General features: G+C 54.6%; 1 protein-coding gene across 1 annotated transcript; it reads right to left on the bottom strand.

The window, feature by feature from the left end:
- Positions 1-833: 833 nt before the first annotated feature.
- Positions 834-11,115, bottom strand: SPARC (secreted protein acidic and cysteine rich). The gene is made up of 10 exons (XM_082291257.1): positions 11,004-11,115; positions 4,998-5,066; positions 4,752-4,802; positions 4,504-4,588; positions 3,972-4,093; positions 3,670-3,790; positions 3,348-3,481; positions 3,032-3,180; positions 2,295-2,443; positions 834-2,096 (listed from the first exon to the last, which is right to left on the bottom strand). The coding sequence occupies exons 2-10, from the start codon at positions 5,052-5,054 to the stop codon at positions 2,068-2,070; spliced, it is 897 nt and encodes a 298-aa protein (XP_082147383.1). The 5' UTR covers positions 5,055-5,066; positions 11,004-11,115; the 3' UTR covers positions 834-2,067.
- Between the last annotated feature and the right edge of the window lie 1,476 nt (positions 11,116-12,591).

Genomic DNA, 12,591 nt, shown 5'->3' with positions numbered 1-12,591 from the left:
CTTCCTGTCCTCTCTCCTGCCCAAACCTTCTCTCAACAACTCTCCAGGCCTGGAGGTGGGTCACATCCAGCTGGCTCTTGCAGGGGTCATGGGTGGTGGTGCCCCTCTCTGTGTCAGGTCTGCTCGCAGAGGCTGCTCCCGTGGTGGGGAGACACTCACTGTGTCTCCACTGAGAACCCTCCTTTGGCTAACAGCCCTGGGAAGCAGTGTGGCCAGGTGGAATGGGTGCTGTGCTTCAAGGCAGGGGTAGAAAACCCTCACCTGGCCACTCTGGGCAGCAGCTTTCCCACTGGGGTGAAACACCTTGGCAATACACTGCAGAGTGACTGTCTCCTGTGGGATCTGCCCAGGGCTCTGGGCAGCTGGGAGTGACCCTGTGCAGGATCTGACCCAACAGCTCCACTGGGAGCGCAGCACATCCCACAGGGGCTGTCAACAGGGACCTCACAGCTGAGCCAGAGCTCTTGCAACTTGGCTATTTTTAGCCCATGCAAATGGGGGTGTTTCTTTTCCTACTGTTGTGCCTTTTTGCCTTTCCCAGGGATCTTATTGCTGATGAAAGCAAGGGCCTGAGAGCCACATGAGTGTTTGTGCTGGCTGCTGCAGTGACCCCATCTCCACCCACATGCTACTCATCTGACATTCCCCAAGCCCTTTGCAGTGATGGGCTGAAATGGGCAGAAGCACCTCAGCTTACCTTGGACCAGAACCTTTTCTGGGGCTGGGAGACCTGTGGTAACAATTTGAACCCATGAGGTTGGTGTTGAGGGGGCAACCCCCCTCAACAGGATGGGATGAAACAGAGGAACATTGCAGTCTGGTTTATTGTCAGTGTTTCAAATCAATATTTTTTATTACAGAGACTCATGAGGTTGCTCACACTGTGGCAGGAATTTAATAATATAAGGCACGGGGAACATTCAGAGGTAAAAAAAGGGTTCTCAGCCTGTGAGATTTAACCATCACTTTGCTCCTGTCAGGACCCTCTCTTATAAAGCAAAATCCAAATACCTTTTCCCTTCCATCCTTTGCATCCCTTAAATCCACAAGAGGAAAAAAATATTACAGCCTTTCCCTCGAGCATGTGGCAAATATGCCACTTTCTGGGCAGAAACATTCCTTCCAAGTGTGACACGGCTTCCCTGGGAGAGCAGGGCTGGAATTTAAGCACAGCCAAGGCAGAGGGGTGAGCAGTGCTTAAGGGCACTGTGATCTGGGGAGAGCCAAGAGCTTTATCTCACCTACAGCTGAATCACAAGGTCAAGGTGAACCACACACACCCCATCTAGCACAGAAAACACGACAGCAGCGTGGTCATTGAGTGATGGTGAAGCATGTAGCACTTTCAAACCTTTATTATTGAAGACGATTTTACAGGTTGGGAATAATTTCTTCTTACTTGTTTGAAATTCTGTGCACTTCCCTATTCACTTGTTTGATTTCTCGTTTTTTTTTTTTTTTTGCGCCCAATAACTGCTAAATTCAAGCCCTGGGAATGGGAGGGAAAAATAAAAAAAAAAAAAAAGGGAAAACAAAATCCTACCACTCTGTCTTTCTCACCCCTCTCCATCCTTCCTACCACGAGCTGGGTGGCCACAATGTCACCTGCAGCTGCTCTGCTTGAGAACCCAATCCTCCTACATCCTCTGGCTCTGCCTTCCCTCGCTGGCATCTGTGACTGGGGCGGTGAATCAGCTGAGAGGGTTTTGTGTCTGACATGTCCAGGAACGTGCTGTTAGCGAGAAGTTAGGAGAAGCCGATCCAAGAGCGGATGCTGAGGCGGAGCGGATATTTAGCACAGGAACAGTCCGCGGTAAAGACACATCAGAGAGAGAAAAGGCTGGTAAGAACATGTGGAAACAGCTGGGTGAGTAATCTAGTGGTGATAGATAAGGCTATGAACGAGGACTGTTATTTCTCTTAGCACCGTTACTACATATGTTTAGACCTATATTAGCACCTTGTTCCCAGGGGAAAAACAAAACAAAACAAAAGCAATTTAAAAACCAAAGGAAGTGGGAAGGTTAAAACATGACAAAGTTGGCAGCAGAGCAGGAAGGCGAGCGTTTAGATCACAAGATCCTTGTCTATGTCCTCTGTGGAAGGAAGAGAGAGAGAGACAAAGTCAGGAGGTGGATGGTGCCAGGGTCCCACTGTTCCTGCACCCTCCCCACTCCCCCCTGCTTTCCCTCACCCAGGGCAGGCTGTAATGCATTGCTTCAGCCAGAGTGGGGGTTCTGGGGGTGCTCTTTAGTCTCTCCTCCACCCCCATTCCTGCCCTCCTCAGCACTTACGCTCCTTGATGCCAAAGCAGCTGGCCCACTCCTCCAGGGCGATGTACTTGTCGTTGTCCAGGTCGCAGGCCTCGAAGAAGCGAGTGGTGCAGTGCTCCATGGGGATCAGGGGGGCACGGAGCGGGGCCAGCTCGGTGTGGGACAGGTACCTGCCGAGGTGACCACATGGTCACAGGAGGGCAGATGCTCGCCCCAGCTCTCTGGTTTGGCTGCTGTCCCAGTGCCCTCCCAGTATCAGCCTCTAAGTGTCACCAGGGTCAAGACTGGTGTCTGCCTTTGCAGCTGGCTGTGCTGGTCATGAAATAGCCACCAGCTGGGGGTCCTTGCCAGCTGCCCCCACCCCACAGGCCCACGTGTGTGATCACTCTCATGCCCATCTCCAGCCCACAGCTAAGCCAGCAGCTGCTATCTCAGCTGCTGCAGTTATCCCGGGGCCTTTGGACTATGATATTTTAGGGGACTATCATAGAACAGTAAATCTGAGAAGAGAGAAACTCCACACCCAAGGGAGGTGGGAGCAGCTGGGGCTGGGGGAGGCCTGCAGAAGAGCTGGTTGCAGGAGGCAAAGGTGCCTCTACCCCAGCCTGGTTTGCCACAACCTCTGCAAGATGTGACTCTGCCACCAGCCACCCACTTGTGTCACATCTCCAGCCTGCCTTGGCACCTTCTACTGCCGAATCACCCTGGTCCTTGGGCAAGAAATAGTGGGGTCTCTGTCCTGCTCTGCTGGCACTCACCCATCAATGGGGTGCTGGTCCAGCTGCCCGAACTGCCAGTGCACAGGGAAGATGTACATGTTGTAGTTCTTCTCAAAGTCCCGGGCCAGGAGCTCCACGGTGTGGTCACCAGCCTCCAGGCGCTTCTCGTTCTCATGGATCTTCTTCACCTGCCATGGGAGAGGCCGGGGAGACCTTGTCAGCAGGGAAATGGGGTGCAAGGGGGGACCTTGGGAGGGACTTTACAGGGATCCCACAGGTCACTGTGGACAGGCTCCCTGTCTGTGCTGGCTCCATTGCAGGGGTGAGCTCCCAGACTGCCTCCCCTGTCCCTCACCTTGAGCTTCTGCTTCTCGGTCAGCAGGTTGTTGTCCTCGTCGCGCTCGTACAGGGTGATCAGCACGTTCTTGAGCCAGTCCCGCATGCGCAGGGGGAACTCGGTGAGCTCTGTGTCCAGGCAGGCAGGGATGACTGCAAGTCATACACAGTGGTCAGTGCAGCATCTGGACATGCAGCTCCACACCCTGGACATGCAGCCCCAGTGCCCTCCCACCTCAGCCCCGAGCCTGCCAGGACCTTTGCTCTCCCTCAGACTGTGAACATGGGGGGGTGTGTGCCCAGTTAGGGATCCTGTTGTCTGAAGGTTTGGCCCCACTTACATTTGCAAGGCCCAATGTAGTCCAGGTGCAGCTTGTGTCCCTTCTTGGTTCCCTCCAAGGTGCACTTGGTGGCAAAGAAGTGGCAGGAGGAGTCGTAGGTCTTGTTGTCAGTGCCACAGACCTGCACAGGAAGGGCAGATGCTGCGTGAGAGGCAGGGAGAGCCTCCAGACGAGATGTCTGACTTGTTTCCTGGGGTGGGCAATGGCTCCTTCTTCACCAGCCACCCTGACTCTGTCTCCATCTGGCAAAGCCCATGTGGGTCCCTCCCTGCCCTGGGCCACCCAGCAGCTGCTGCCCTCACCTTCTCGAAGACGCCGGCGGTGGCGGGGCAGCTGGAGGGGTCCTGGCACACACACATGGGCGAGTTGTTGTCATCCACCTCGCACACCTTGCCGTGCTTGCAGTGGTGGTTCTGGCAGGGGTCTGCAGCAGGAGGGGAGCAAAGTCAGAGCCAGCCACATCCTCACCTCCCATGAGATGCTCAGCGCACCTCAGCACAGAGGGAAGACAGAGACTTCGCCAGGGATGGCCCCCAGCATCTATTCTCACACTGAGAAGATGTGAAGGTTTCCAGAAGTCCATGCTAGCCCTCGAGCTAATCCTGGGCTCCTTTCTTTAGCCATTCTTCTGTTGCAAAAATGGGCTTACAGAGACCCCAGGGCTGGAAGAGGCCATGTGCCTCTTTTGCTTTAAATGTGCACCCAGGCTGGCATTGTCCTTGTGCTACAGCCCTTCCCAAAGAAGTCCCTCAGTGTTTGGGGTGGCTTAAACTCCCCCACACAGGGAGGGGATGGTGTCCCTGCCAGCAGGAGGGCAGGGGAAGAGGGACTTACTCTCTGCAACAATCTCCTCTACATCCTCCGTGGGTTCCTCGAACTCTCCCACCTCCACCTGGACAGGATTAGCCCCCACAGGCTCCTGCAAAAGAGGTTGGTGTTTCTGCTGTGGGTGCACACAGAGCACAGCCCCAGCTGCTGGGGGGCAGAGCAGCTCCCCCTTGGCTCCCCAGCGCTTTGGGGATGCTCTGCCCAGAGCTGTGGTGCTGAGGGGGTGGGTGAGGAGGAGGGACAGAACCACTGACCTCTGTGGTGGGATCTTCGATGACCTCTGTCTCATCGGGCAGAGCCTCCTGCTGCAGGGGAAAAGACCCGTGAGTGGGGGTCCGTGGGGCAGTCCCAAGGGGGGTGACCCACTGGAATGGGCAGTAGGGCCACCCTCAAGTTGCCCCTCATCCCTCAGTACTTTATTTGTTATAAAAGAAAATCCCCATCGGCTACTCCAGATGGACAACCCCAACAGCAGAGGCTCTGCTGTCTCCTGCACTTACCGGCGCTGCCAGGGCTTTGCCTGCCAGGCAGAGAAGGAAGAAAATCCAGGCCCTCATCTTTCAGCAGACCTTGAATAAAGCAGAGGAAAAGGAGGGATGAGGAAGGAGGCCACTGTGTGCCACTGGGCTCCAGGCTGAGCACTCAGACACTTCGAGAAGGGCGTTCTCTCCATTTCCTGCGTTGTCTGTTCAGCATTACAGACCCACATGATGGCTCTTCTAGCCAAAATCTTGGGCCAAATCATGTTTCCAAGATAAATTCATTTGATTTTGCAAAATGAGACAGTGGGGTTTAGATGTCTGTTGCTCTCCTGGATGCCTTTAGGAAAATCACAGTCAAATTGGCTCTTTCCTTCTCTGGAGGCTTTTTTTTTTACCAATCACCCCATATTTTTCATGTTAGAAATCCCCTGATATGAGTGCCAGGTAAAAGGAATGAAGCTCTATCATCTTATTTGTCAATCAGAGGAAAAATGGAAGTGGAGGAAGGAAAGAGATAACAGAGAGACAATGAGACAGAGCACTTGACAATTAAATCCTTTAGAAAACCCCTTCCCCTGTGGACACAGACGTCCCTAGGGATATCAAAGACACATGTATGGGTGTCTACTATTGTTTTTCCCTTTCCTACTCAGACCTGAGGGTCCCCAGACTGGGTTTGAGGGACCCAAGACCACTTGGGGGTTGTGTCCTGCTGGGAGACGAGCTCCAGAAGGATGAGCCCTTTGCACCTTCCCAGTGTGGGCTGTTGCAGAGCCTCTGTAGGACGAGGCAGCCCAGCTAACAGTGGCTGTGATGTGAGCCAGGAGGAGAGCGCAGCTGGTGACATCCCCCTGGCCTTGTCCCCCCCGGTTCCTGTTTGGCAGGGACGAGCCCCTCTGTGTGCGGGCGGAGAGGAGCTCAGCTGGCCGCTTAATATGCCGGTGGCAGCGAGGGCTGCCCGCTGCCTTCCGCCCCGGGGACAGTGGAACTCCGCCGTTCTCGCTCGTGCCAGCGAGGGGACCTGTCCCCCTGCCAAGTCTCCCTTCCGCCTGCGCTCCTCCGCTCCACCTGCGCGCCCGGGCCAGCACAGCCCGCCCTGGCGCCAGCAAAGGGAGGGATTTGCTGGGACAGAAAGTGTTGGACAAGGTCTCTTCTTCTCTCCCAGGATATCTGATGTCACTGCATCCTTTCCTTTCCATGCACAGCAGCTCTCTGGGTGTAAAACCACACCAAACCTATGCTGCTGAGACACCAGCCAGGCTGGGCTCTGGTTTCAAACTTAGCATGGTTTGGCCACTCAGAGAAAATCCTCTTTCCAATCTCAGGACCTCACCCAGCCCCCAGTGGGGTGTCTGTGCAAAATAGGGAATGGATGGCAGCTTCCTTGGGATGTCAGAGCGCTGGGAGGGGGTGCTGGGGATGGCTGCTGTGGTGGCATGAAGGACCTGTGGCAGAGGAGCTGTGGGGAGGGGGTGATGAGCCCTTTTGCTCTGTCAAGGCTGCAGCTGAGCAGCTCCCTCCTCTCCTGCTTGGTATGAGCTGTCCCTTCCCCTGATCTTGATTTGTTCTGGAGGCTTCTGCGAGCTCTGCCAGCATTTGCGAGCAGAGATCACTGGTTCTTCACTCCTGGAAGGGTTGTTTGGGGAGGGAGGTGGAAAAGTACTGGTGATTCTGGCCATCTCCCCCCTTGCTGGTATCCCCTGACTTGTAAAGGCTCCTCCTGGGCTTCTCCCAAGGGCCTTGTTTACTTTGGAAGATGCTCTGAGGTTCAGTGATGCTCATTGGGCAGTGCCCAGCCTGGAGAAGAGGGCAGTGCATGCACATGTGGAAGGTGGCACTAACAAGAACCCAACCCCACACCAAGGCCATCTTAGATCATTTCCCCAAGCTTTAAAAAAGCCTTGAATTTCAAAGTCTGGACATTCAGTAAGCTGGGGTCAGGGAATTACATGTTTGCTAGGAGCCAGCAGACAGTTGGAGCTGCCAGTGTTGTGTTTGGAGGAAGAAGGAACACGAAAAAGTCTGAGCAAACAAGTTCTGCAGAGCTGTCTTGTGCCTTAGATGGTAAAACAAATTTATTATAAAACTACAACCTTTTGGAGGCAAAGCCTGTGCAGCGAGGACATTGCAGTGTCTGTGAGCCCCTGGCTGGCTTGCAAATGGTCATTCCTGAATGCCTGGTGGTCAAAAGTCCTGAAATAACAGCTCAGGAGCCTTGCACACGGAATTGCTCCATCAGGATAATGTGGTCCGTGGTGCAAGTCTCCCTCCTTGTGGAGCAGCCATGGTCCTGCTATCCAAGAGGATGCTCTTTGGAGCAGGCAGCTGGGCCGCACCACGAGCTCAGCATCCATCCCCCAGCTGGAGGGACTTGGGAGGATCCCTGAGGGGCTCTGCACTGGGAATGGCTGGCACTGCTTTGTGAGCCCCATAGAGGGCAGCAAGGGGGGTGCAGCCAAGGGGTCATTTTGGACAGAAGAAAACAGGGAAAAATATTTTAGCAAGCAGGGACTTATGTCCTTCTGCATCCTAAAGGAATCAACAGACACCAGCACTTCGCAGGATGCTGGAAACCAGCACAGAAAGGGCTGCTGAGTATAGAATGAGAGAAGCTGCATGGTCACCACCCTCTCCTCAGGCCTGCCCTCCTGAAGGTTGTGAATTGAGGAGACAACAGGGCACGCATGGGCTGCAGGACCCATGGGCTGCACAGCCTTTTTAATACCTGATCCCACTTGCATCTTACATAGGGCTTTCAGCTCCCAGTCACTCTATGAACAGGGTCTGGGGGCTCCCACAAACCCCTCTCAGTGGTTCACCTTTCCAGGATGGCCCTCAGCACCAGCTGTTCATTGCATACCCCAAAGAAGAAGACCACGGGGTGTACAGAGGTCTGAGGCTGACCCTCAGCACCTCCATAAACTCAAAGTAAGCTGCTCTGGGAAACTCTTTGCCACGCTCCCCCCAAGCTTGTGACACCATCATCCGTTTCTCCTGATGGGGAAAACACCCCGCAGTGATGCACAGAGGAGAATCTGTGCCACTGGGTCTGTGGGTCTCTCATGGGGACCCCAGCCTGGGGGCCTTTGTGGGTCGGGGGAGGACACTGACGAGGCAGGCGCAGCCTCCAGGAGAGGCTCCATGGATGGTGGGAAGTGGTCCATGTGGCGCTGGCCCTGTCCAGGGTTGCGTAAGCCCTTTGGGGTGCCACGTTAGCGTGGGGAGGAGTCTCTGCCTGGCCACTTTGACAGCTCCTCCCCGAGGCCACCGGGCTCACCCCAGCTGCCACCCCTGCTAACCCCGGGTGAGGGGCTCCGCTGCCTCCTCCCACTGCAGCCGTGGAGGCAGGAATGGGCAATGGCTGGGCAAAACCCTCCCATGCCTCAGCTCCTGCCTGCAGCCCAGCCCGGCAGCAGGGTCTCCTGCACCCACCCTCCTTCTGCTCACGGCTCATCCAAGCCTCTGGAGGAGCTGACATTCCCCCACCTCACACGGAGTGTAAAGGCAAGACTGGCCCAGAAAAAGACTCTGCCAAAGCCCACTGGGGCCACAGTTTTCAAGGTGCAGATGGGTGACCAAGTGTGACCCCCATAGAGACACAACGCCAGGGCTGGGTCCCCACTGCCTGGCCCTGACCTCCCTATGCAAGCAAGACCCTCTGAGCTTTGCTCAGCAGCCACTCCCAGGCTAAAATTCCATTTGAAGCCGGAGCTGTTTGCGTGAGTCCCCATAAAGCTCCCTGCTGAACAGGTCCCTGCATGTTCGGTGCTGGCTCACCCAGATGTGCTGCAGCTGCCCTGGGTGCCTGGGGAGCAGGGCAGGGGAGTGGGCAGAAGCCAGCCTGGCTCCTGCCACCTGCACAGACCCCTCTCACGCAGTGTGCAGGCTCAGAAAGCCATGGAAGATTTAGATGGAAGTGCAATTCCCTTTAGCTCACACACACATTTACACACTCCAAGTAAAACACGGCGGGGAAGAAATCTACCTACTCCATGTGCCCACGCAGAGTCAGCAGAGACACCCCAGCACTGTGTGAACCCATTCCCTGTGCTGGGGCCTGAGCAGCTCTGATTGAACTAGGAAATGTTCCAGATCTTACAGGGCTTATTGATACAACGGCAAGAGCCCATCACAGCTGTGTGCTGAAGCTGCCGTAGTTTCTCCAGGTTGCAGACTGAATCCATACTGGAAAACAATCAAATTAGTACGAAGAAAAGTGCCTGGATGAGCCGGGGTCTGCAGGCAGCGGCTCATGGATGAGCTCTGTGCAGACAGGTGAGACAGAATTTTGCTGTCCTGCCTGAGCTTTTTCTTTTGTGTGGGCTGGACCTAAGGCAGTGTCAAAAGTAGCCCGGATATTTTAGTGCCAGGTGCCAGAGGTCCCTCCGGCTCCCGGGGGATGTAACCAGCTGATCCCGCACAGCTCCACAAAGGAGGGAGACAATAAACTGTCCGATAAATGTTCTGCAAAAATGCAAACCATCTCCAAAGCATTCCCTGGACTTGCCCTGCCACAGGCGCTCCAGCGATAACAGCCCTGACATCCTTCGGACCAGAGGACCCAGAAAAGGTTTCCATGGGAGCCGACATTCCTCTGGGGCTGAGTCATAGAAGAGCAGAGTGTTGTAGAAGGAGGGGCTTGAAAAAAACTTCGAAAAGTTTATTTTTGCTCTTCCCCCTCCCAACACCGCCCGCACCTCTGCTCCTGCCTATGTGGCAGACAATGGCTTGGCTTTTGCTGCTGCGCAGGATGCAACAGCCTTTCATTTTCACTTGAAAGTCGCCTGATCCATCCTAACAAACGGCTGCAATTAACTTTTGTCCTTTTGGAGGGATGCTGAGGTTTTGGGCTGTTTCAAGTTGGTCCTCTCTGAGGGCTCGGGAGCACCGGTGACATTCCCGGTACGCCCGGTTTTGCTCCAACTTGAAACTTTTGCCCTTCGGTTTGGGTGGGAATTCAGCCCCCAAACGGTTAAATTTCCTTGTTTTTGGCTGGATGCAACCGAGTGGAGCTTTCTTAGAAAAGGGACACAAAGAGCAGTTAGACTGTCACGTCACCAGGCCGGGAAGGACAGCGGCTGCCTTTAAAGGAAGCAAGCCCTTGTCTCTTCTGTATGGACCTAAAATAGTGCCTGACCGAACCCAAGTCCCTAAAACTTAAAAAACCACCCCAAAAGAGCTTTGCTCCTCCTCTCCTGCAGTCGCCGTCTCCCTAACAGTCGATCAGCCAGAGTTCGGCAAGCCAGGGCAGCAGACTTGAAAGGCTTTCAAAGTTTGCTCGGAACAAAAAGCCGAGTGTCTTTTTTTTTTTTTTTTTTTTTTTTTTTTTTTTCCAAAGGAAGAATAAGACCGGCTGCACTGAAAAAAATAAAACCGCTGAGATGAAGTCGACAGCTCTTTTGTTCTTCCTCTGGATACTCTGGTGAGTAAAACATCACCTGCCAACGCACCTCAGGCTGGGACTAGTGGGGACTGTTCGTAACTAGATCTGATTTTCTCTGCAGGCTGGTTGTGCCCAGACCTTGGTCTCTCGGATTTCGCTAAGGAACTACCCACCAGCTGAAAGCCCAGAGGGGAAAAAGGGAGGAGAGAGAAGAACGAGGGCGGGTTAAACCTTTGCAGTCAGATGCCAGCATTAAAGCTCTGGCAGCGAAACTGAGTAAGAGACAGTTTAGAAGTGGAAATGCTGCAGAGAAGAGAAAGGGGTGAAGTCAGGAGGAGTTTCTAAATGCACCGCTTGGGGTGGAGAGCGTCCAGCTCCCCATCCCGAGTGATGCATTGCGAGCACTGGACACACTCCCCGGACACACTCCCCGGACACACTCCCCTGGACACACTCCCCTGGACACACTCCCCGGACACACTCCCCTGGACACACTCCCCGGACACACTCCCCGGACACACTCCCCGGACACACTCCCCGGACACACTCCCCTGGCCAGGGTCCCCCACGAGCCGGGCTGTGGGGACCCCCATGTCGGGAGGAAAAGCACAGCAAAGGCAAACGCGAATCTCGGGCCATACCTCGCAGTCCCGGCAGCACGGCTGAGGGAACTTCAAGCTCTTGGACAGGCTGGAGGAATCTGTGGGTTTTAGAAGGAGGCAGGAGGAAGCCGAAGGGTGGGCTGGGTTTCCCGCTGCCTCTCCCCCTCCTCCTCCTCGCTATCTTTCCAAATCCGTCTCTTCCTCTCCCCCTCTAAGTGGGCAGTCCCTCCTGAGGCACAGCCTGGCTCCAAAGGATAGACCAGAGAAATCAAGCCGGAGATCAAGGGGTCCCTCGCGGGGACAGAGCAGCCCCCAGCGCAGCCCTCCCAGCAGAGTCACTGTCACAGCAGCTCCCTGCTCTGCTGCCATGAGTTTTCAGTGCTCTGTCCCTCTCGGACTGACAGCAGGGGGGATGGGGGAGTGCCAGCTCTCCGCTTGGTTTTTGCACCTCTTAACCACTTCACCTGCTGCAATTATGTTAAATGCTGTCATTTCTCAGAGGAGTAGCTCACTCCCTGAGCTGGTGTTTCCCATCCTCGGGGGCATGCAGAGGAAAGCGGGAGAGTTTTTGCTCCTCCATCCTGTCCCCTAACACTGCTGATATCTGTGACTGCCTTGTGGAGAGGGAGAGGAAAGAATGACGCAGGGAATGTGGAGGATAGAAACATATCTGAAATATGCTGTAAGTAGGCAGAGAAATGCTGGGCTGGTAGATGTGACTCTCAGCAGACTGGTCTCTCTGCTGTGGTTATCGTCCAGCAGATCTGGACTGATTGAACAAAACCCACAGTCAGAATTGCCAGTCAGCTGAATTCACTGGCCTCTTCAGACATCACTCAGTATTTTGACTTTACAGATCATAACTCAGCTGGGGCAGCTGCCCAGCCAGAGGGAGCCAAGCAGCAAAGCTGTTTCGAGTTGAGTTTTCCCATCTGTTCCTCTCTATGCTCAGGGTGAAAACCCAGCTCCTCTCTCCTTGCTTCTCTCCATGGCTGAGAGGATCTGAGGTGCATCTGCTCCCTCAGAACCAGCATGGCCATGGCACTGCACTGCAAAGGAGAGCCAGCAGCCAAAAATTGCTACAGTTTGGGCATCCCTAAAGAGTGTCTCCGTGCCATACAGGGCTGTTCTGAGCCCTGTGGATAATCCAGCTCTTTGCAGCTTGTGATCCTCCTGTGGCATCAAACCTCACCCCAGGGCTGGTCTCCAGGGGCTGCTGGAAAGATGGTGTCTCATGTAGCCAGCAGGACTGAGGACATCTGGGCACCAGCAGTGTGATTGTGCTGGGTGAAGGACACCCAAGACCATAACAAAATTCAACATCATGTTTTGTTTTGGCTGCCTGGGGTTTGGGTTCATTCCTTGTGATTATGTGCTATCTTTGAGAGGGGCTGAGACATGGACCTGGGTGCTTAACTCTTCCCACTGATGTTGCTGAGGATTTAGATGTCAACACAGGGACTGGCCTGTGATGACCTCTGGGCTGTGCTGGCTCTTTGCCCTGCAGGATGCCTGCTTGCCCTGCAGGATGCCTCCTTGCTCTGTAGGATGCCTCCTTGCTCTGTAGGATGCCTCCTTGCTCTGTAGGATGCCTCCTTGCCCTGCAGGATGCCTCCTTGCTCTGTAG

This window comes from Coloeus monedula, assembly GCF_965178545.1.
Source record: "Coloeus monedula genome assembly, chromosome: 15".
In the NCBI taxonomy this organism is placed as follows: domain Eukaryota; kingdom Metazoa; phylum Chordata; class Aves; order Passeriformes; family Corvidae; genus Coloeus; species Coloeus monedula.
This window is presented reverse-complemented; position numbering and strand designations above follow the sequence as displayed.